A 23030-nucleotide genomic window follows, 5' to 3' on the forward strand; every position below is an offset into this window, starting at 1 on the left:
AATATAATTTTAGGGTTTACATTATAAATAATATAGGTTGTATCCTTGATCTCATTTATAGATGTTAGTTAGGCTGTTTTACAAAAGCATTTTAACTCTGTCTTAATTTTTATTTTATTTTTTATAAGTACTGGTCTATGACTGCAATAAATTGAATTAGAGTATGAATCTAGAACTAGGTTCTTATCACAGGTAAAAAAACTTTTGTGAGGATTTTGACTGGAGGCACATAGATTTCAGGTTATTTTGGCCAGTACCTAAAGCAGCAATATTTTCTCACAAAGCAAGATTTATTTAGAAGAAAGGATTAAGCTCTGGCAACTATTTTCCATCTAAAACCAGTATCTCTCAAAGTATATTAGGGTAGAAATTACTGTATTTTCTTTTAACTGCTACTCTTTGAATTGGCAAACTGACAGGTCTTTTCATGGATAACGGAAATGTCTGGAGTTGGTTGTTTACAAGATGGTGTCTTAAATCTTTATCAGTCTGGGAGTCAGTTATTATCTCTATGAGCCTCAAATTGTTTTATCAGAAACTTGATCTAGTTTCATAGCCGGAAGGATAGCATACTCATATTCCATCTATTGATCATACTTTGTTTCTGACCCAGGCTATAATCTTGATTTTTTTAAAAAAAGAATGAATGAAAGAAAACATCTTCCTTCCTTCCTTCCTTCTTTCCTTCCTTCCTTCCTTCCTTCCTTCCTTCCTTCCTTCCTCCCTCCCTCCCTCCCTCCCTCCCTCCCTCCCTCCCACTCCCTCCCTCCCTCCCTCCCTCCCTCCCTCTCTTTCTTTCTTTCTTTCTTTCTTTCTTTCTTTCTCACTTTTTACTCTATTCTTTTTTCTTTAATTTTAGTTTGTATTAGACTGTAATATTTCAATTAAATTCTTAATAAAAATAACATACAATTGAGCAGCAGGCACGTTAGAATTTGGAGATGTGCCTTTGGAGATGGGAGATGGGGGTAGTAGTGGTGGTGGAGGAGGAAATCTCAAAATGTGCATCATAAAATCAGACTATTATCCCTATCACACATTTATACTGGATATCGACACACTAGTATGAAAAGATAGTTTCATCATTTATCATTTTTTTAAATTAGCACCGGAAGTTTATGATACAGAGATTTGGTATGTGATTGAATGAAATGAATGAAAATATTTTGGGATATTGCATGAAACTCCTATAGTCTTCCGTCAATAGGTATTTGTGGCATTCTTTCTTTTTCTAAATAAATTAGGGGAAACACTTACTTCTGGGGGAAAAAACCCTGAAAGTTTTAAAAGCAAATGCTTACTCTCTGGGAGTTACTTGAATGTCCTGTGATATATCCTTGAAGCATTATTTTATAAAAAACAGTAACAGAACTCTTTATTTGTGCTTAATGAATATGGGGGGGTGATTATTAGCCATGGTGGTGCAGTGGTTAGAATGCAGTACTGCAGGCTAACTCATTGCTCACTCTAGGACAGTGGTGACAAAGGTGCCAGAGGTGGCACTCAGAGCCCTCTCTGTGGCATGCGCGCTGTGCGCCAGTCCTAGGCCTTTAGTTGGGTTTTATAAAACCTTTTCGCTTTAGGCCTCTGCCGCCGTATGGAAAAAAAAAAGGTTCAATCAGTTGATTTCAACTTCTCGCGGGAAAAAAAAGATCTTGCAAAGTTGGAATTGATTGATTGAACTTTTTAGTCCCACCCAGTCTGCCATTACCACTGCAGCCACACCCACCCAATGGACCACGCCTACCCAATGGGCCACACCTACCCAGCACCCGATGATACATAAGTGGGTTTTGGGTTTCAATTTGGGCACTCGGTCTCTAAAAGGTTCACCATCACTGCTCTAGGAGTTTGATTCTGAATGGCTCAAGGTTGACTCAGCCTTCCATTCTTCAGAGGTCGGTAAAATGAAGACCCAGATTGTTGGGGGCCATATGCTGGCTCTGTAAACCACTTAAAAAGGGCTGTAAAGCACTATATAAGTCTAAGTACTGCTATAAGTCTAAGTATTCTGCTATTATCATTATGTGCAGAATAATAGAGTTGGAAAGGACCTTGGAGGTCTCTTAATCCAATCCCCAGCTCAGGCAAGAAACCCTATACCAGGGGTAGTCAACCTTGGCTCTTTTATGACTCGTGGACTTCAACTCCCAGAATTCAGCTCAGGAATTCTGGGAGTTGAAGTCCACGAGTCTTAAAAGTACCAAGGTTGACTACCCCTGCCCTATACCATTTCAGGCAAATGCCTGACCAATCTCTTCTTAACAATCTCCACTGATGGAGCACCCACAACTTTTGAAAGCAAGCTGTTCCACTGATTAATTGTTCTAATTGTCAGGAAATTTTTCCTTAGTTCTAGGTTGGTTCTCTCCTTGATTAGTTTCCATTCATTGCTTCTTAATCTGTCTTTATGTGCTTTGGAAAATAGTTCGATCCCCTCTTCTTTGTGGCAGCCCCATAGATACTGGAACACTGCTATCATGTCACCCCAGTTGTTTTTTTCATTAAACTAGACATACCCAATTCCTGAAACCATTTTTCATATGTTTTAGCCTCCAGTACCTTAATCATCTTTGTTGCTCTTCTCTGCACTCTTTCTAGAGCCTCAACATCTTTTTTATATTGTGGCGACCAAAACCAGATGCAATATTTCAAGTGCAGTCTTATCGAGGCATTATAAAGTGGTGTTAACATTTCACGTGATCTTGATTCTATTACTCTGTTAATGCCATCATATAGTAGATTTATCCACAATGACCTGTCCCTAATCTGGTCTTTCAGGTTTTCCTATAGTGCCCCTATTGTAACTGTCTATCCACCTTGCTGCCGGTCGTCCTTTTCCTCTCCTTCTTTTTAATCTTACATTAAAACCTTTTCTAGGAAGTGATATATTTGCATATAGTGCCCAAAGTAGAATAATTTGAGCTTGATGATTTGTACGTGAAGTAAGAATTCTGTGGCAATTTATTCAGTGATTTGTTTATTTGCATTCTTGGTTGTGTATGATATTCTCTAGAGTCTTTCCTAATGCAAAAGTTCAGGAATGTCAATATTCTTCCTATCTTGCTTCTTCAAACTTCAACTTTTGCTTGTCTATGAACAATGTGGCTTTCATGATTCTGAACTTTGTAGATATAGACATATCACGACATTTGAATACGATTTCCAAGACCTTCATGGTTGCTCTACTAAGTGCTAATCTGCAACATATTCCTTTACTGTTGATGGTTGATCTGAAAAGGCAAAAGTTGCCTACTATCTCAATATCTTCATTCAGTTCTAATTTAAACTGACACTGATATGATTTCAACTGACCTCAATTAAACTCCAGAAAGAAAAGGCTTAGATCACATTCTTTATTCCAGGATTTTAATAGAGAAAAAGAAAGAAATTCCCAAAGAAGTGTCTATTGTATTTATTACCTATTTAAAAATATTAATTTGCTGCTCTGTTGAAATTTACAGTGACAGTACCTTCTCTTGGAATTACTGTTTTATTACTATCCTAATTACTTGCTGTCTCCTGGTACTGCCATGTCCATTATCCAGACTTTTTGTCTTTCTAATGGACAATTATTAAGTCAGGGATATTATCTTATGTTATTATTATTATTTTAAAGGAAACCAGCATGCTGTAAATAAAAGTACTAATTTTAACCATATTTTAAGAATGCTTCTAGGCACAGAAATTAAAAAGTATTATGACTGTAGCTTAGGACTTTTTAAAAAAATGTGCAATTATTGAGAAAAAGAAACCAAAATGATACAAGGTGAAGGAAATGTGCTGTGCCATCAGGAATATTTCATTTACAAATTAGTATACATGGCTTATCCCAAGGGAGAACATACTAGAAGTCTGAAAGAGTAGTCAACTTTTCCAGTTCACCTTCTGCTAATTGTTGTTTTGTTTTGTTTTTAATTGTTTTGACCAGCAGCCACTTTTATCAGAGTGCATATAGCATATTGTCAGTTCCACATGTTTGGACTTCTACATTGCATAACCATTTTTCACGTGTAAAATAATATTCAGTTTTGAGCCCTTGGCTGAGCATGATATTTATTCCCAGGCTTGCTTTATTTACACCATTTCTCTTATTATTCATCAATTAACCTTCAACTCCATATTCAAGCAAAACATTCTGTGATTCAAGCCTATTTAGTTTATTGATTTATTACACTAAATTAACAAGCCTTCAGAACTTTCTTCCAATCGTGCATTCATTTATGGGGACAAATAGTAAAGTTAATGATCTCTCCAGTCCTAATGTCATTGCATCCTCCAAGATATTGTGGTTTGACAATTGAAGTGTCAGCCATGCTTCTGTCTGATTATCTTTTGGCTATGGCTATCATGGCAGCACTATTTGAAGATCCTTAATATTCAGATAACCTTCCTGAAAATAGAGGTGTAGATCTACAGTAAGAATGGTGTGGGTTCAAATATAGTATGCCTGTTCAAGGATGGAAATTTATTTCAGCTGTAATTTAAAGTTAATAAAAATCTAATACACCTATCATAGATAAAGCACATCAAGATTTATCAAATGTTTATTGAAAATGTGGAATCACCTTAACACTCCCTCAGGTATGATATAAATAGAAATTGATTCATTTCTTTTATGCATTAGTTACATAAGAGAAAGTTTAATCTTCAAATGAAAGCCATTATATGAAACATTTTAAAAATAATATAACATTGTTATATTTATTACAGTAATTGCAGAAGTTAAAAGATGATATTCCTTTTGTATAATACATTGAATCAAATTATATCTGCTTTTTTATTATTTGAGCATAAATATCTTTCACTGGTATGTATAAATTCTGTAAACCTGCATGAATAAATGGAGATACAGTTAAATGGGGATATAGTAAAAAAACAGAAATTCTGTAACTTTGATTATTGATGCATAATATAATTCTTGCCACTAGCACTTTCTTTTATTTCATGTTGTTAAAATGGTAACAATTCTACATTTAAACCCTGATATTGGCCTAAAGATGTACATTATATTTCCAGAAACTTCATGATAGGATGGGTAAAATATAGTCCATCTCTTTCATGATTTTTCTCTTAGAAGAATGACTCATTTATCTAACTAAAGTAGAAGAATCTTAAAAGAACCCAACTTCTATATAATATAGAAGCGCTGGTTGTGCAAGGATTACAATGCAGTATGTAGTTCGATCCTGAAGGGCTCAAAGAGGATGTGACCTTCCATCCTTCCTAGATCAGTAAAATGAGGACTCAGATTGTTGGGGGTAATATACTGATTCTGTAAACCACTTAGAGAGTACCGTAAAGTACTATGAAGCGGTATATAAATCTAGGTGCTATTGCTATATAATAAACCCTATTATAAAGTGTGTCTGATCATTTGTTTGATAAAGAAAAGAAACTTGTAGGTATTCTAAGTAAATTTGGATTTGTTTTTCATTCTAGGTTATTCAAATTAATTTTGAAGAATTTGACCTGGAAATTGGCTATGATACACTAACAATTGGGGATGGAGGTGAAGTGGGTGATCCTAGAACGGTGCTCCAAGTGTAAGTCTCCATAATCTTTATCCTGATGAAATAATGGTTTGTTCACATCTTACCAAAGAACTACTGACTAAAAAAGATCAGTTTATTTTCTCTAGGTTCTCCTAATCACCTGGTTTTTAAATATGAATATAATTTTATATTCACATGAGAATGCATAGCAAAATAAAACATGTTAAAGGTAAAATAAAGAGATCACATTATCTTTCTGTTGGTTGTGGATCCTCTAACATCATTGGGGTTATTATGTTCATAAGAGCAGAGAGCACAGAAGCAATGCATTTTAAATATAAAATATATAGGCATGCACATATGTTATTCCTCCATTTTAAGCTTACAAAATACATAAAATAACATTATAATCTCTGGGGTCTTTGGTTTTCTCTGAGGTTGGTTGCAAACATTTCATTACCCAACTAAGTAACATCATTAGTGTTAGAGCAATCTCTCTGTCCTACTAAATTCGACTATAGCATATATTCCAAGAGAAAATGGCAGACATATTACTTAAGAGAGTAATACACTTTAAGTTAGATATATGTTATCTTGCAGAACACCCTGAATTAGTTATATAGAGTCTAGGACAACTTGCCATGGCTGACTCTCCACAGCCAACTCAATGCAGGACAACTGAAAATGACCAAATTGCAGTGGGGCAACTCACCATGAGACAATTCAAAGCAGGATAACTCAGTGCTAGATAACAGTATTGTTATCCGCCATTGTTTCTTTGACATTTTTTTTTCATGGCAAGTTGTCCCATTTTGACCACTGTAGGAAATTGTACTCTCTCATAGGAAATGTCTACAAAGATTCACAGTCATCCAGGTCATAGTTGTCCCAAAGATGCTTTTTCACGAAGCAATTGGAGTTTGTTTTTTTGTTGATGATGTTTTGCTTCTCATTAGCTGAAGAAGCTTCTTGGATGAGAAACAAAATGTCTTCAAAGAGAAAACAAGAAAATCCAGTTGCCTTGTGAAAAAGCAACTTTGGGATTCTCATAGGAAAGTTTAACTGATGCACACTGATCCTGGATTTTACATAGTAAAAATGAATGACATATTGTTTTCTGAAGCTGTTATCTGATCTTACTGCTTGGACGGTAAAATCTGACAGCATAATATTATTGGAGCTACAACCTTATTTCCATTAAATTATAGTGTATGGACTTGAATGTTGATTTGTAAAAAATAGATATTTTAAAACCTTAGAATAATATAAAATAAAATATTTGGGTTATAAATTGGTGGGATAGGAGCCAGAATCTTAGGCTTTGCTATAAGAAGAGTATCATAAGAAGAGTGATTATACCCCAGCTCCCATCAATTAATCAGTGTCATCTTGCAGGATCCAGAAATCATGCCTTCTCTGGTGCAGCACCAGTTTTTTGGAATGAAGTCCACCAGAGATTCATTTATGACATTTAGGAAACTGTTAAAAATCTGGCTATTTTCCCAGGCCTAGGGATATGGTGGCTGGAGTGGGCCCTTTTATTATCTTTGTTTTTCTGCTGAATTTTGCATTTCTGTTCAGCTAGGGCTCTTTTCTTTCATTTCCATTTCAATATGGCTTTTTTCTGCTTTATTTGTAAATCCGCTCAGAGTTGTCAAGAACTTGCATAGTCTCTAAATTTGGAAATTAAATTAAATTAACATTTTAATAATATAATAATTTGATTTCAGTTTTTTAAAGAATCTTGTTTTCAAAAGATATGTGCACACACTCTTTAAAAATGCACATTATTCTTCTATAATAATGTCCGGTGTTCACTGTTCTGTGTTCCAAACTCATGTCTACTTTGTTTTAATTTCTTTTTGTTAAATGCAAAGAAAAAATATAATCTTTCCATATTCATCTCATAGAAATTAACTGCATATATATTAATGAATAAGAATATTTCAGTCCTATCTCTCACTTTCATGCAGGAAGCACCATAATATCTCATTTTTGCCTAAACCTGGAATCACAGAAAGCAGAACCAGTCTTAGCTTTGAGAATCCATGTTATATACTGTGGTTTCTTAATAGACAAAGTTCACACAGATGAAAGGTCATATTGAGACCTTGCCCATTTCTGTCACATATGTCAAAATTCATGGATTTTCTGGAATGTTCCTATAGCATGTAATAAGAACAAGAATTAGGTATAAGCATGAACAAGAATTAAGTATAAGCCATTTGAAATGTTTAAAGGCAACCAAGACTTATTCTATTTTCCACACTTCATTCAACGACTTGTGTCAGTAGTGTGGTGGCTAGAGGCGGAGACCTGTGAGGTCGGGAGACTGTGAGTGTGATCCTAGGTATGGTAGATATTTCTCTCTCTGGACACAAAGAGAAAATATTTGCTGTGAACTCTGTATAGGCTTCAGGAAGGACATCCAGCCAGTAACCGCTCAGGTCCATTCAGCTACCACCGCGATGCAAAGGATTACAGGGTCATTAAAAGAAAAACAAAATTCAGTGAATTCATCTAGCTATTATACATTGTTGTTATATTTTTCTGCTTAATAATTCATCTCTTCTCTCCAAAGATTGAAAAAGAGCCATGACCTATTGATGGGGAGATAAAAGAGGGAATATTGAAAATATTTCTTGAGGAAAGGATTTTGAACTTCACCATCAACTAAAACTTTCTCAAAGCAATGAGTGATCTTAGAATGGATCAACATTTATGTTATCTAGTCTTCTGGTTTATATTTATATTAAATCCCTTAGAGTTCCAACAAATGTTTTCATAAACTCTTCTCTTCTGAGATAATAACAGAAATCAGTACATCTTAAATACAGAGACAATATTCAGGCTTTTCTTGTATTGTAGTCTAACCATGTTTCTTCTAAATATCATGCATAATAGAAGGGTGAGAGAAGTTACATATCTTGACTTACAGAATAAATTCACACATTTTCGGTTATGATTCCCCTGTTTATTGTATAAAATTTTTTTTTCTTTCCTATTGCTGTCAAATTCTTAAACAATTTGGTAATAGGAAAAGATAAAATCAAATAAATTTTATTTCTTCCTACTGTCTATTGTTATTTCTTATGATATTGAAATATTTATATATGATTGTAGAGAAATCATATTTTTTTCATGCAGTTTTCATGGGCATTTTTGAAGTTTAGATTCTAATTGGCATTAGAGAGGCATCATTCATCATTAAAGTTATCATCCATCGATGTAGATGTGTCTAAGGATCTGTGAGTTGAATAGAAATCGTGACATCGAACAAGGACCATGGCTCACATAATTAGAGTGCTGGGATGGAGGTTAGCAAGCCCATATTCCAGCCTTGAGTGCTGCTGTGGGGCAGGCTTGAGTTTCCATCCTCTGTCCAGCTCCTGCTGAGGACATAAAAGGCATCCCCAACTGACTGTGCCTCAGGCAATGGTGATGTCATCAGCTAATCCTTTCAATCCGGAAGTGCCTTGGTGCTTCTGCACAGTGCAAAAAAAAATGACATTGAACTTCAACCTGATTTCATATAATGATAGTCTTTAAATTCCTCTAAATATAGTTTTAGTTTTATCATTTCCTACTATTTGACCTTGCAGTATTTACTGATTTCTCTGCTCTCTAACTTTTCAATCTCTTTTAGATAATATGAATCATTTTTCTCTGCATGTCTAGTCTAGTTTAAAATGCTAATGTTTTGTAGCAGCCAGTTCAAAGCAAGACATACATTTAACAAGACTGATGAAATTACACTCTTTTGTTATGAATGCAAATGAATGTTCTGTCATTTTTTTCTTATCAGAATATTATTCAGAGTGTTCTTAGCTTCATGGTAAAGTTACCACTATATTATAATAAAGAAGATATAGTAGACAAAAAGCTAGAGATAATTTGCTGATTTTTTTTTCAATTTGCACTACTGTCAAGCTGAGCATAACTGTCTCAAAGTTATTTCATGTTCCAATTGAATTTTTAATCTGTTTTGCAAGATTTATTCATATATATGTGTGTGTGTGTGTGTGTGTGTGTGTAGGTCTTTGGTTGTTCGGGTTTTCTCCCGCGTAAAATTGGAAGTGTCTTGGCGACGTTTTGACGAAGTCCCATTCGTCATCTTCAGGCTGATGTTTTCAGCTTCGTGCTTCAAGGAGCAATGTGTGGTCTTAGCTCCTCGAAGCTCCACAAAGCTGAAAACACCAGCCTGAAGATGACGAATGGGACTTTGTCGAAACGTCGCCAAGACACTTCCAATTTTACGCGGGAGAAAACCCCTCAGAAAACACACACACACACATACACACACACACATATATATATATATATATATATATATATATATATATATATATATATATATATATATGAATATATATATATTATTAAGAATATTAAAAACAAAACAGTGATTCCTGGGTAGACTCATATTAAACAATAAAATATACAAACACCAGGAAGTTATAAAACTATAAAAAGTTTTAATAAAACCAGAAAAAACCCAAGCTTTCGCTGGCATCTGCCAGCATCATCAGGGTAGTCTCCAGTCGATGGGAGAAGCTATTTATAAGTGTGGCATTCTTTGTGCCCGGCTTCTTGACCTCGTCATGGGTCCCAGCCAATCCACCTGCGTTTTGATGACAAGACTGGTGGCTTCTTTCAGGTTACGTAGTGCTGTCTGTTCCTCTTTGGGTAAGTTGTTTTTCGGTGGCTTGCTGGTGCAGAGGATGTTGGTGATTTCGACACTAACAGAATCAGACTCGAAATCACCAACATCCTCTGCACCAGCAAGCCACGCAAAAACAACTTACCCAAAGAGGAACAGACAGCACTACGTAACCTGAAAGAAGACACCAGCATAATAATCCTACCAGCAGACAAGGGCAACGCCACGGTGGTTATGAACACATCTGACTACCAAACCAAATTAACCAACCTACTCCAAGACTCCACATACAAACCCCTAAATACAAATCCCACCACCTACCTGGAAAAAACCACCAGATCCAAAATAAAAGCCTCCCCATTAGCAAAGAAATCCAGCAAAGAATCATTCCCAGAGAGAAATCATCCAGATGCCCCAAACTCTATGGTCTCCCCAAGATACACAAAGAAGGAACCCCACTCAGACCTATAGTCAGCTCCATAGGCTCACCTCTACAAAACCTATCCAAATTTCTTGCCAAACAACTACAGCCCTATGCAGAATCCATCACCTCACACGTAAAAACCTCATTCCAGTTTATAGAGATCATAAAGAAACAAAGCTTACAGCCCAGCGACCTACTTGTGAGCTTCGATGTCATATCCCTCTTCACCCAAGTGCCTATCAAAGAAGCCTTGACAGCCATCCAAAACAAATATAACCCCCCCAAACACATCTTAGATCTGACCAACCACTGCCTATCCAACACATACTTCATCTACAATGGACAAAAATACAAACAAACAGAAGGAGCACCCATGGGATCACCCCTCTCACCTGTCATTGCAACCCTCTACATGGAACACTTTGAAACCCAAGCTCTAGAAAAATCGGATCACAAACCCAAACTCTGGCTCAGATACGTAGATGACACCTTCATAATCTGGCCACATGGGAAAGAAAAACTGGACAACTTCCTCACACACCTCAACAGCCTACACCCCAAAATACAGTTCACCATGGAAACAGAAGCTAACAACCAACTTCCCTTCCTGGATGTCTTAGTCTACAAGAAATCCAATGGCTCCCTAGGACACACCATCTACCAGAAGAAAACACACACAAACCGCTATCTGCACGCTCTCTCACACCACCACCCAGCACAGATCAACTCTGTAGCCAAGACACTCATCTCCAGAACAAAACGCTTAGCTGACGAACAACACCTAAAACCCGAACTACACACTCTCACCAATGTACTAACATCCAATGGATTCCAAAGAAATAAGATTACAAACCTAATCCAAAAAGAAACCCCCACTAAAATCCAAGACAAAGAACAAGAAAACGGCAAAGCTCTCCTCCCATACATAAAAGGCACCACAGACAGAATCAGTAAGATCCTCCATAAACACAACATCAAAACAGCATTCTGCACAAACAGAAAAATATCCACCATCCTTAGAAACCCCAAAGATAAAATTGACTTAGAAAATCAAGGAGTATATGAAATCCCATGCACTGCTTGTCCCAACACATACATCGGACAAACCAACAGAAGAATAAGTGCACGCATTGAAGAACATAAGAACTCAGTCAAAAAAGAGGAACCAACATCTTCCCTGGTCCAACACTTTAAAGCCACAGGACATGAAATTGACTTTAAAAATACCAGAACCATTGCCAAAAGTGAACATTTTAATAACAGAATAATCAGAGAAGCCATCGAGATAGAAAAACGCCCACACAGCATGAACAAGCGAGATGATACCTCCCGCCTACCAGCCATTTGGAAACCCGCCCTTATTGACAAACGACTCCCTAACACAAAAAATGATACCAGACCCACACTCACAAAAACCACACAGGATGTCACCACCACACATCCACGCAAAAAGCAAACCCAAAGCCACACCGATGATGAGGCACGACCACAAACCAGAAGCCAGACCACAGCTGCATCATTAGCCACTTTAAACCCCTCCAATCCATACATGAAGCAAACTGACACCCTCCATGAAGATGAGGCACGACCACGAACGCGAAGCCAAAAAATAGCAAGGCAGCCCAAAATCTTAAACCCCCCTGCAACTCAGACTAACCTGAGCACAACCAAACAGAACACTCCCCCAGCCAATCAGAGCACAGCCAACCCCCCAGCCAATCAGAGCACAGCCAACCCCCCAACCAATCAGAGCACAGCCACGCCCCTAACCAATCAGAACACACCTCCACCCAATCAGAACACAGCCAAGCTCCCACCCAATCAGTTCATATCCCCACTGGCAGTTAAAAGGAAGAAACAGCTAAGACCACACATTGCTCCTCGAAGCACGAAGCTGAAAGCACCAGCCTGAAGATGACGAATGGGACTTCGTCGAAACGTCGCCAAGACACTTCCAATTTTACGCGGAGAAAACCCGAACAACCAAAGACCTACATATACATACATACATACATACATACATACATACATACATACATATATCTTTAATATGCCTGTGAATTCAGGCAAACATAATGGAGACTCTTTGGGGATACATTTTGATGTAACAGTTCTGTAGAAAATAAAATAAAATTCAATTTTGTTGTAAGAACAGGTTGGATTACTGCTATTGAGAAGCTGGCAGTGAATCCAGGAAGTTCAAGCAGCTTCTCAAATTTCTGGTCTTTTCAAATCGAGTGAAATGCTCAGTTAAATGATCACTAAGAGCATTTGCTACTCCATTTATTTTTAGTAATTAATAAAACTCCTGAAACAATATTTTGTATGATTTTAAATATTCTCAGGACTGATTGCTAAAAATTCAAATGAAAACTATACAAATTTTAAAGTATGTTTTAAGAGCAGAAATAGGAGAAAGTCTTCTAAAAGAAATCATAAAACATATGTCCTGTCTGCCTGCCTTCCTTCCTTCCTTCCTTCCTTCCTTCCTTCCTTCCTTCCTTCCTTCCTTCCTTCCTTCCTTCCTTCCTCGGTTCTTCTGGGTTTTTTTTAAAGACTTTTAAATATTTTCTGCTGAAAATTCTCATAATTGTGGTCAGAATAGATCTAGAAACTGAAGGGGAAAAGTCTGAAGAGTGAATATCGTCTCAAATGCTTATTCCTGTTCTAAACTGATTTGAGTTTGGCAAATTCTATAGAACCTAGATGTCTATATCAAAAAGCATTCCACATTTTGGGATAGTTGTGAGGATACTTTATATTAGGAGAATAAGAACCACCCAGGTTCACTAGCAGGGACCGTAAGATAATGGAGTTCTCTTGGGGAAAGTTCACTTTGAAAAAGACACCTATTATCACATTCAGAAGCATGCTTAAACATACTTTTGTGATGGCAAAAAGAAAAACTGAAGAGAGATAAAATTGTAATTTTATAATTTCTGAATGATTCAACGATCAACATTGCCGAAGGAAGGAATACAAAGTTGGTTTACTTGACCAAGATTGAACTAAGATATATTTCTACAACATACTGGAAACCATTATGGACTTTTTTGCTGATGCCCAGATTGAAATGATAAAGATTTATAGATTTGGATATGGATATAGGATAGGTTATAAGAAGAAAATATAGTTTCATGGGGGTAAAAATTACTAAGTTTGTACGTGTGATGAAGATCAGTAGTCAGTTTATTGTGTCATAGTAGTGGTTTTAGTATTATTGCATTGGTTTTTACAAAGTCCAACAGAGTTATTACATACCAATTAAACACATAGTTTTAGCTCTTAGACAATGATATACAGACTACAATGAATGGGTTCAAAAGATATGCTAAACTATAACTGAACACTATTATGGTTAATGTATGAAGCCAGCATGAGTAGGTAAACCTATTAGAATATAGTATAATTTATGTCTTCATCAGCCTTCACTATTTTAGTTTCATTTGAATCTCTTGTAGTAAATAATGTGATGGCAAAGAAAATCTATGATTCTTTGATTACAGTTCTCATGAAAACCTATTCTTATCTTTCCAACTGAACAGCTTCCTTTTGAACTCTGTGTCAATAGCAAGACTTAAATAAAATCACTTGCATGCTGTGGCATAAGGATATTATACTGTTAAGTAAAGTTGTTAGTCAGCAGGTACCTGTAAGATAGCTTCTCTTAATAAGCCTCTGTGTGTGTGTGTGTGTGTGTGTGTGTGTGTGTGTGTGTGTGTGTGTGTGTGTGTGTGTGAGAGAGAGAGAGAGAGAGAGAGAGAGAGAGAGAGAGAGAGAGAGAGAACACCATCTGGTGATGCTGACTCCACAAATGCTGCCATGCAATTACTCAGTTATGGAAAACAAAAAGATTTTCAGCTAGTAATCTCTCCTGAATAGTCTCTTCTCCTTCTCCCTCTCCTTGCTCCACTCCCTTCCCTCTTCCCTTCCCCTCGTCTCCCTTTCCCTCCAGTTCCTTCCTCCACTTCTGTCCCCTCCCTTCTTCCCCTTCCCTCAATTCTTCCCTTGCCCTCTGTCCTCCCCTTTTCAGTAGTTCTTTTTTCCCCCAAATGCTAGTATGCCATTAATATGAAATGCTAGCTTTTAAAGACTAAAGTCCTATAATCAACTTCTCCACTTGATTTTTAAAATAGCTTTATTTCAAGCCAATTTACAGCTAATGGACTTTTTATTTTGTTTATGATTAGATTAACAGGAAGCTTTGTGCCGGATTTAATCGTTAGCATGAACAATCAGATGTGGCTACATCTTCAGACCGATGAAAGTGTGGGCTCAGTTGGTTTCAAAGTTAACTACAAAGGTAATCCTATTAGAAATTCAACTAAAAGGAACAAAAATCTTGACTTTCCTTTAAAAATAATATTAGCATCTGTGTTGTTAAAAATATTTTTATGAATACAAAATTAAACTGATTACACATATGATTTTTTTTTAAATAACACAATCTATTATAAGTAGATGTGAATGATTGCCTATAGGGTTTTTATTTTTTATTTTTATTTATTTTTTCCTTTCTGCAAGTTTTAGCAGCAGGAGCTTATCTTAAAATTCCCAATATAATGTTTGATTCTAGGTATCTAAGATGATGAGTATGCAGTTTTTTTTTCTTTTAAAGAATGAAGGCATTTTTATGTAGACTCAAAAAGCCATGCTATCAAATATTTATTTATTTTTCCTTTTAAAGAATGATTCAGGAGAGGAGAGAAGAAAGAATCCTCCTGGATTTGTTTCTGAATAGCTGTATGAATTATTGATCTTCTACAATGTACCTGATTAATATTTCTCTTCAATTGGTTGTAGAAATTTATCCTGGCAAATGGGTGAAGAAGCTACAAGGTTGACTAGTGACAAAGCAGTCAGTAACACAATGCTCTAAGCAAGCAGACTTGAAAACATTCTTGTAGTGAATCAAGGGAACATTGTTATTTATACTTGACTCCAGTCATTCTTTAAAATAAGAATACTTTTTGTGTTTGACTTTTTGTGCTGTTCCTGTACTATTGTAACTTAAGCTAGAATTTGGCAAGTCTATTTTTTCTTTCTTTCTTTCTTTCTTTCTTTCTTTCTTTCTTTCTTTCTTTCTTTCTTTTTCTTTTTCTTTTTCTTTTTTTTCTTTTTTTTCTTTTCTGGGGAGTAGAAAGTGAAATTGCTAGATCCCTAAAACAATATGCTTATATTGCAAAATAAACTATAAGAATTCTATGTTATATTCATTTTATTTTTTGAGTTTGCATATTGTATAATATTCTTGCTTCTGAAACTGGTGTCAGGGGTACTGATTTGGTAGAAATATAGCCCTCTGAGAAATAGACAGTCCTATGATTATTTTAATTCCAAAGCTCCTTGGATAGCCACAAAAACAAACACACAAGCAAAAAATGCATCATAGAACAAATCAACCTAGAGTTTTCACATGAGTCACAAATGGCCAGGCTCATATTATTTTTCATCAGACACATTAGTAAAGACTGCTATAGCATTCTAGAGAAGACAGTAATTCTGGGAAAGATGGAATAAAGAGGACAATCGGCAGCAAAATGGACTCAGTTACAGTATGGATGGATCACTGTTGGAGATTGAATGATCAGATTGAAGCAGATCATTCTAGAGAAAATCTATGTTGTTGCTAAGCATTGACACTGAGTTAATGACTTTGTCATCATCAAGATGCAGTGTTATTGTTTTGGGCTAGTTTTGATTATCCTCAGTTTTTTTCCTATTTGTTTATATTAATTGATTGATATGGTCATCAAATTGAAAATCATAACTCTGTGTGGCTAACATGGTACCAGAAAATATATACCAAACAATATAAAAACAACAATCAGAATAAAATGTACTTCATATGGAAATTATGGAAACTAGCAACCATCTAACTGGAACTAACCTATCAACTAATTTCCCAACCTCCATGCCTGAGAATGCACCTATGCTGCATGTCATTTCAGAAAAAATCAATTTCTGCTTTAAGGTACTGCATACAGATGTTCCATTATACATTATAAATGTACTGCATAGCTAATCAAAATGTTATAGGGGAAGATAATGTATGCTACCACTATACCAGGGGTAGGCAAACTTGGCTCTTTTATGACTCGTGGACTTCAACTCCCAGAATTCCTGAGCCAGCATGGCTCAGCTTGGAAACCTCTCCCTTTCCCTTCAGCATAGCTGGCTCAGGAATTCTGGGAGTTGAAGTCCACGAGTCATAAAAGAGCCAAGGTTGCCTACCCCTGCACTATACCAATGACTACATGGAAAACATTATTTTCAAAGAAATTTAGTGGAAGTAGATTGATTTTGCTAAATTTCCACTTTGTTAAGCTTACCTGGTAAACTTGGAGAAAATATATTTTTTAAAATAATAATAATAATTCTGAGATAATACCAGGTGTTATCTTACAATTTTATTTTTCCATGTATTTTCCATATATTTCAGTCAATGTAATATTACTTAAATCATCTCATCTGTTTGAGAGATTCCCTGGAACAGATTGGAAGAAGACAGAGGGGACCAATTTATATGGAACTGAAATGAGATTGAATATACCAAAATAATAGAGGAGTTTAATAGCGTGCATAGCTGGTGCTATTTATTTTTACTCAATAACGATGTTTTATAATACACTCCAGAATGAGATTTATGAAGCTATCTCATCAGAGAGCAAACACGTCTGATTTGTTCCCTAAATTTGATTTGAGACTTTTTAATAATCTAAATATCATGATTGTAACATGGTTGATTTTCACTGCACAGATGTATAACTCAAATCATGCAATTGGCAATGTTTTGAAAATACTGATCCACAGATGCTATTTTTACTGAAAATATCCAATGGTGTCATTATATAATCAAGCTAGGTTATTGGAATATATTTTTAGTTAATATATTACTTGGGTATATATTCCATGGCATTTGTGAATGTATTTTGTAAATAGTTGCTTAGGACATGTTTAATTATTCATAAAATTGATTATTTAATTAATGTTCTACAAAAGAAACTTGAATATGTCACTCTCCACTTTATCTCACAGCTTTTTAATGAAGTTACAAAACAGTGTAACAGATATAATTTTTATAGTTAGAAAAAATGCTTATAATAAAAGAACAGATATACATATATACCGTAACTATGTGGTCTTTCTGAACTAAGGATAGCTCTGAATTTTAAATACATTACTAAAAAGAATATGCATGTTTTAATTAGGCTACCAACTGCAAAATAGATAGTACTACTAATAATAACCTTACATTTATTTTTTGATTTCTATACAATTTAATGTACACTGAGAAAAGGTTGGAAACATTGCTACAACTAGCAGGCAAATAAAGCAAAAATAATGTCATATATATTGTGGTAATGACAAATAGAGAACTGAAATTATGTTAGCAAATGTCAGCAAGGCTGCTATCCAAATGGGATCCTAAAATATTATTGTAATTCTGCTTATATTACAAACCACTGCTAAAATATCCTATACATAGTGAGTTCCCCACTACCCAAGGCAATGGTTCTCAACCTTTCTAATGCCGCAACCCCCAACCGGTTGTAAGTCAAGGACTACTCAACCGGTCGTAAGTCAAGGACTACTCAACTGGTGCAGCACCATTTGCAGAATGGGACTTTTGGCGGACTCAGCAGGGCAGAGACAGCCTGGACAATTCCTATTGGCTTTTGAAAGCCATAGAATTAGACTCTATTCAAAAGAGTCTATTCTATTGGCTTTCAAAAGCCAATAGAATAAAAGGGAGTAGCACAGCTAAGGAAAAGGAGAAAAAAATGGCGGACTGCGTTGTTTGGCGACCCCCGTGAAATGGTTGTTCGACCCCAAATGGGGTCCCGACCCACAGGTTAAGAACCACTGACCCAAGGGAACAAGGGTGAATTTTAGCTTAATATTTTGAATTAATTTTTAACTATTTTGACACCATTCAGGAGCAGAATGGCAGAAAACAACTACCATAAATGCCGGCGTATAAGATGACTTCCGCGAGCGCTGAAATCGGCGCCAAAGACGGGGGTCGTCTTATACGCCGAGTCATCTTATACGCCGGAAATACTGGTAGTTTCCGGCGTATAAGACGACATTCTAGGAATGCGGCCCGGCTATAAAGACGGGGGTCATCTTATACGCCGGGTCACCTAATATGCCGGCATATACGGTAGTGATCCACAATTAATTAATTTAATTAACTAAGACTAATTTAAATGTTATAGATTAAAAAAATATTTAATGTTAATTACTTAGTATTTTACCATTGATTTATTTAGTATATATCCTTTCTATTTGTGTGATTTCTGGCAAGAATAAGCAGAATAAAATTTCTGTGTGCATGTATAATTTGTCTCCAGAGAGCTGGTCTCTTTCTCTTTCTTTCCTCCTCCTCCTCCTCCTCCTCCTCCTCCTCCTCCTCTTCCTTCTCTCTCTCTCTCTCTCCCTCCCTCCCTCCCTCCCTCCTTGTTTTTGGAGAATTATGAATTGTTCCTCTGGAATGTACAGATCTGGCTATTCTGGGGTGGTCCATCAGTTCACTAGGAATAAATCTTTTGGAATGGAAAATGGAAATTCCAGTGTCTTGGGATTTTTTAGCATAAATTTATATGATAAGTAAAAAAAGTGGAATGTTTTGAATTTTCATGGAATATTACCTCTCTGGGATAGAACATTTTGCCCATTGATAGAGAGAATACACATCTACACAAGGTCAAGTTTTGAAGCTGAATTTGAATTGCACACGGCACAATATGTTTTAGATCAGTTCTGATGTAGAATACAGTAAATCCTAGGCAAAGTGGATTATAGTGGCCCTCTGAAGTACTTTTGATAATCTTCATGCCTTATTCTTTTTAATTATTTCTATGATATCATTTTGTTGCTTCATCAAAGACTGCAGTTTGATTAGTACTTTTAGTTCTTTGTCATGATAGTAGATTATCAACCATTGGTCTGGCTTTTTGATGGAATGACTAGTAATTTGAGCGGGAAAGGGCTGTTTTTGATACTATGCTGAATTTTGCTTTTATTCCAATCACTATGCATTCCATTAAGCTAAAATTCTGAATAAGCCAAGCCTTTTGAGCCAATTATTTGCTCAAATTGCAGTTTATGGAAGAAGACGTTTTTTCCAAATTAGGCCTGCTGGAATAATAACCTAGAGAAATGACTACATTTACAGATTCCTGGCTTGCATCTAGGATTAAGTGCATTTATCACTATTGGTTGTCAGAAATATATCTGCTGCATATAAGATAGAATGTGAGTTGCAGATATAATAAACAACACAAGATGAAAACATTCAGGTGGGACATGGATATGATTCATAACTGCAGATGTTCTCATTAGTTTAGAATTATGAACCATTGAAGGCTAGTTAAACTGATTTTTTTGCAACAAATTAAGGAAGAAAAAATATGACTCTGTCAGATATAGCTATATGCTTTCTTTTTGAAATACAGATTCATAAGACATATTGTAAAAATTGCAGTTGCATGATGGATCTGAAAAAATATCTTTCTTACTATTTTTTCACATTTTACAGGAAAGTAGATTTCTAAGGGTTGTTGTTGTTGTTTGCTCTTTCTTTCCTTGATGTAGTGAAAGTTATTCAGAAATAAATGTAACATTTAATCTGGTTTAGAATTTCATATTGGGAATCTTTCTGAGTTTCTGCAACAGGTCAAGCAATTAACTGGATAATCTTCAATATTTATAATCTTTGTTCTAAAATTAAAGAACAGAAGAAAATGCATGAAATTTATGATAATTCTGAATGGTAATATAACACCATCCGAACCCCTCTATATCCATGTCAATTATTTCTTGTTTGTTTGATTATTGATGACATTCATAGACATTCAGGTTTAAATTTAATAGAAAAAAGTTATTAAAATATCCTTGGAAACTATTGATGTGTTGACTTAAAGAAATTTTATGCACAAATTATTTCTTATGTAGTCCGACAGTTGATCCCAACCATAGGGACAATAAACTTCATAAATATAACAATAATAATAATGATGATGAAAAAATTAAATATATGTTTATCAATAATGGAGAATATTTGTAGCTCAGGGTTGAAATGAGGGTTCCTTGGTGCTCTCTGAGTTTGATTCTTTTCTGGCAGATGTTTCATTACCCAAAATAGGTAACCTCATCAGTGCTAGTATTCAGTGAACATTCAATTTAGAGAATGGTAAACTCATAGATGATTCCCTATTCGTTAGGTTTAGTGTGTGTCATGTTATTATTGCCAATATTTCAATATTTTATTGAAGTTCAGTCAATTTCCAGTAACTTAGAGTTTCCTAATTTTAAATGTTTTATTGTCTTCCCAGAAGGGACATAAATTATTGATGTGGGAAAATGCTTATTTTATGGAATTTTGGAAGTCATGAATACTCACTGTAGCATAACTTGTGGTAAATTTTAATTTCTTGTAAACTTTATTATGCTACAAAATCTAAGTTCTTCAAGTTATAGTGAGAAGTATAGTAGCTCTAATTACCATATGCACTTCTGTTCATATGTGATATATTCTCAGGGTTATCTTGGAGATCATGAAGACAAATGAAATCTGCATTATAGTGCAAATCACATGCTTATGTACTTGCATTCAAAATTGGAATGCAAGTACAAAAGAGAAGAATTTCATCTTGATATTATTATTATGACTCATCATACAATCAGCCAGATATTCAGACTGGATTTGACATTTTTCTCCACCTGTTGAATTGAAGGACCTTGGGTAGGCAGGTATGGGTGATTGATGGTGGTACAGATATCATCCCAAGATATATGCTTTTTTGAGTAAAGCTGCCTTTGCAATTGACTAATGGTGAATGTGTCAATGCCAATTATTATTATAATTATTTATTTTATTATTATGAGCTGCCTGTGGACACTTTAGTGAGACAATTTGGTCTAATGTTAAGTTCTAGATATAATTTAGGCATGAAGCTTGTTGGGTGATTTGGGACCATTAATTCGCTCTCATCCCATGAAAGAACACAAGAGCATAACACCTATGAAAAACCTTGCCAAGAAAATTGGCAGGAAAGGTATTAAAGAAAAGCCATTCAAGTCCAATGGCCTACATTCCCCATAAGCATAACAAAATTTATGGCATCTCTCTCATGTGTCACATTACTAATACAAACCACCACATATGGATTTGTGTTTACTAGAATTAGTCCTTATGACTCATTCGCCAATCATTCAAAACTACAATGATACTGAACAAGAGAACTTGTGACCAGTTTGAAAAGTTGCAGCCATCACAGCATCCCCACAGTCACACGATTACAATCTGGGCATGCCCAGTTCACAGTCACAACTCTACAGTGAACTACAATAATATGATTTCCCTTTGCAGCCTTCCCTGCTGGATTCTCACAAGCAAAGTCAATGGGTAAGCCAGCAGGGAAGGTTGCATGTTGTCCCTATAAGTCACTCCTGCAGCCTCAGTGCCTGCCTGCACTCTCCCTTATGTTCCTCACTCAGACTCCCACCTCTTCCCACTTAATGACCTTCATGTCCTGAGATTATAATGGCAACCAAGACTGTCAGAATTGCTATTGCTATTACAATACTTTGGAATCACATCACTTAGTGGCAGCAATGCCAGTCCCAATTGTTATTATAACCTGAGGACTAGCTGTAATTCATGTTACTTATAGAAGAAAGAAAAGAAATAGATTCTTCAGACTTTTGACAAACAGCTTCTCCTTGCTGTCTTTTAACTTGGATTGTTATGTCAATGTTAAATGCCTTTACTTTGCTACTGAGAGTAAACATCTTTTGAAGAGGGAGGGGCTGTCTAATAACTGTGTAAACAATTCCTTCAAGGGCTATTTTGTTTACTCTTTTTTTTTTTTTGCTTAGGCTGCCATCGAAAACAGAGGTCTCCAACTGGGTTGGCAGCTCAGTGGGAAAGGAAGGAGCAGGAACCTTTACTTGTGATGTGCATAGAAACAAATGTGGCTGCACATGCCTGTGTGCATTGGCCAGCCATTTATGTGGCCCAGTGGCCAAGAGGCCACAGGCCAGTAGTGGGCAGCGGCCCACAGATTGGGGACATCTGATCTAAAGTTCTTCCATTTCCTTTCTTTCATATACTCATTCCTTAAAGTTTCAGTGAAGTCAGTCTCACTCGTTTAGAATCATATTTTTTTCCTTTTCTCTTTAAGCTAAATAAGGCAAATGCCCACATGTTCTTATCAGTAGCAAGCTCAATTTACTGTCTGTGTTAGGCTTGTGAGCCATATTTCCATCAAAACTGTATAGTTGTAAAAGGTTGGATTTCCTCCACAGTGGAAAAATGTTTAAGATTTTTTTTTTTTCACAGAATGGAACAATTGTGAATTTTTCAATGTTTTTCAGATGCTCAAGTTAAACCTTGATCATGTAAGTCTCAGTTTCTGGGGATTGCAGGGATAGACCCACATCA

The 23030-nt window shown here is 35.8% G+C and overlaps 1 protein-coding gene across 1 annotated transcript in view; it reads left to right on the forward strand.

Moving 5' to 3' along the window:
- The window catches only part of LOC120303072 (CUB and sushi domain-containing protein 3-like), a gene marked incomplete at its 3' end in the record, with an annotated part of 446767 nt that overhangs the window by 332111 nt on the left and 91626 nt on the right, over positions 1 to 23030 (forward strand). The window contains exons 11-12 of the mRNA XM_039332219.1: positions 5443 to 5546; positions 14770 to 14882. Of these exons, the coding sequence (XP_039188153.1) occupies positions 5443 to 5546; positions 14770 to 14882 (217 nt within the window). The remainder of the gene's footprint in view (positions 1 to 5442; positions 5547 to 14769; positions 14883 to 23030) is intronic.

This window comes from Crotalus tigris, unplaced genomic scaffold (genome assembly GCF_016545835.1).
Source record: "Crotalus tigris isolate CLP2741 ecotype Arizona unplaced genomic scaffold, ASM1654583v1 scf7180000024455.1231707, whole genome shotgun sequence".
NCBI classification, from domain to species: domain Eukaryota; kingdom Metazoa; phylum Chordata; class Lepidosauria; order Squamata; family Viperidae; genus Crotalus; species Crotalus tigris.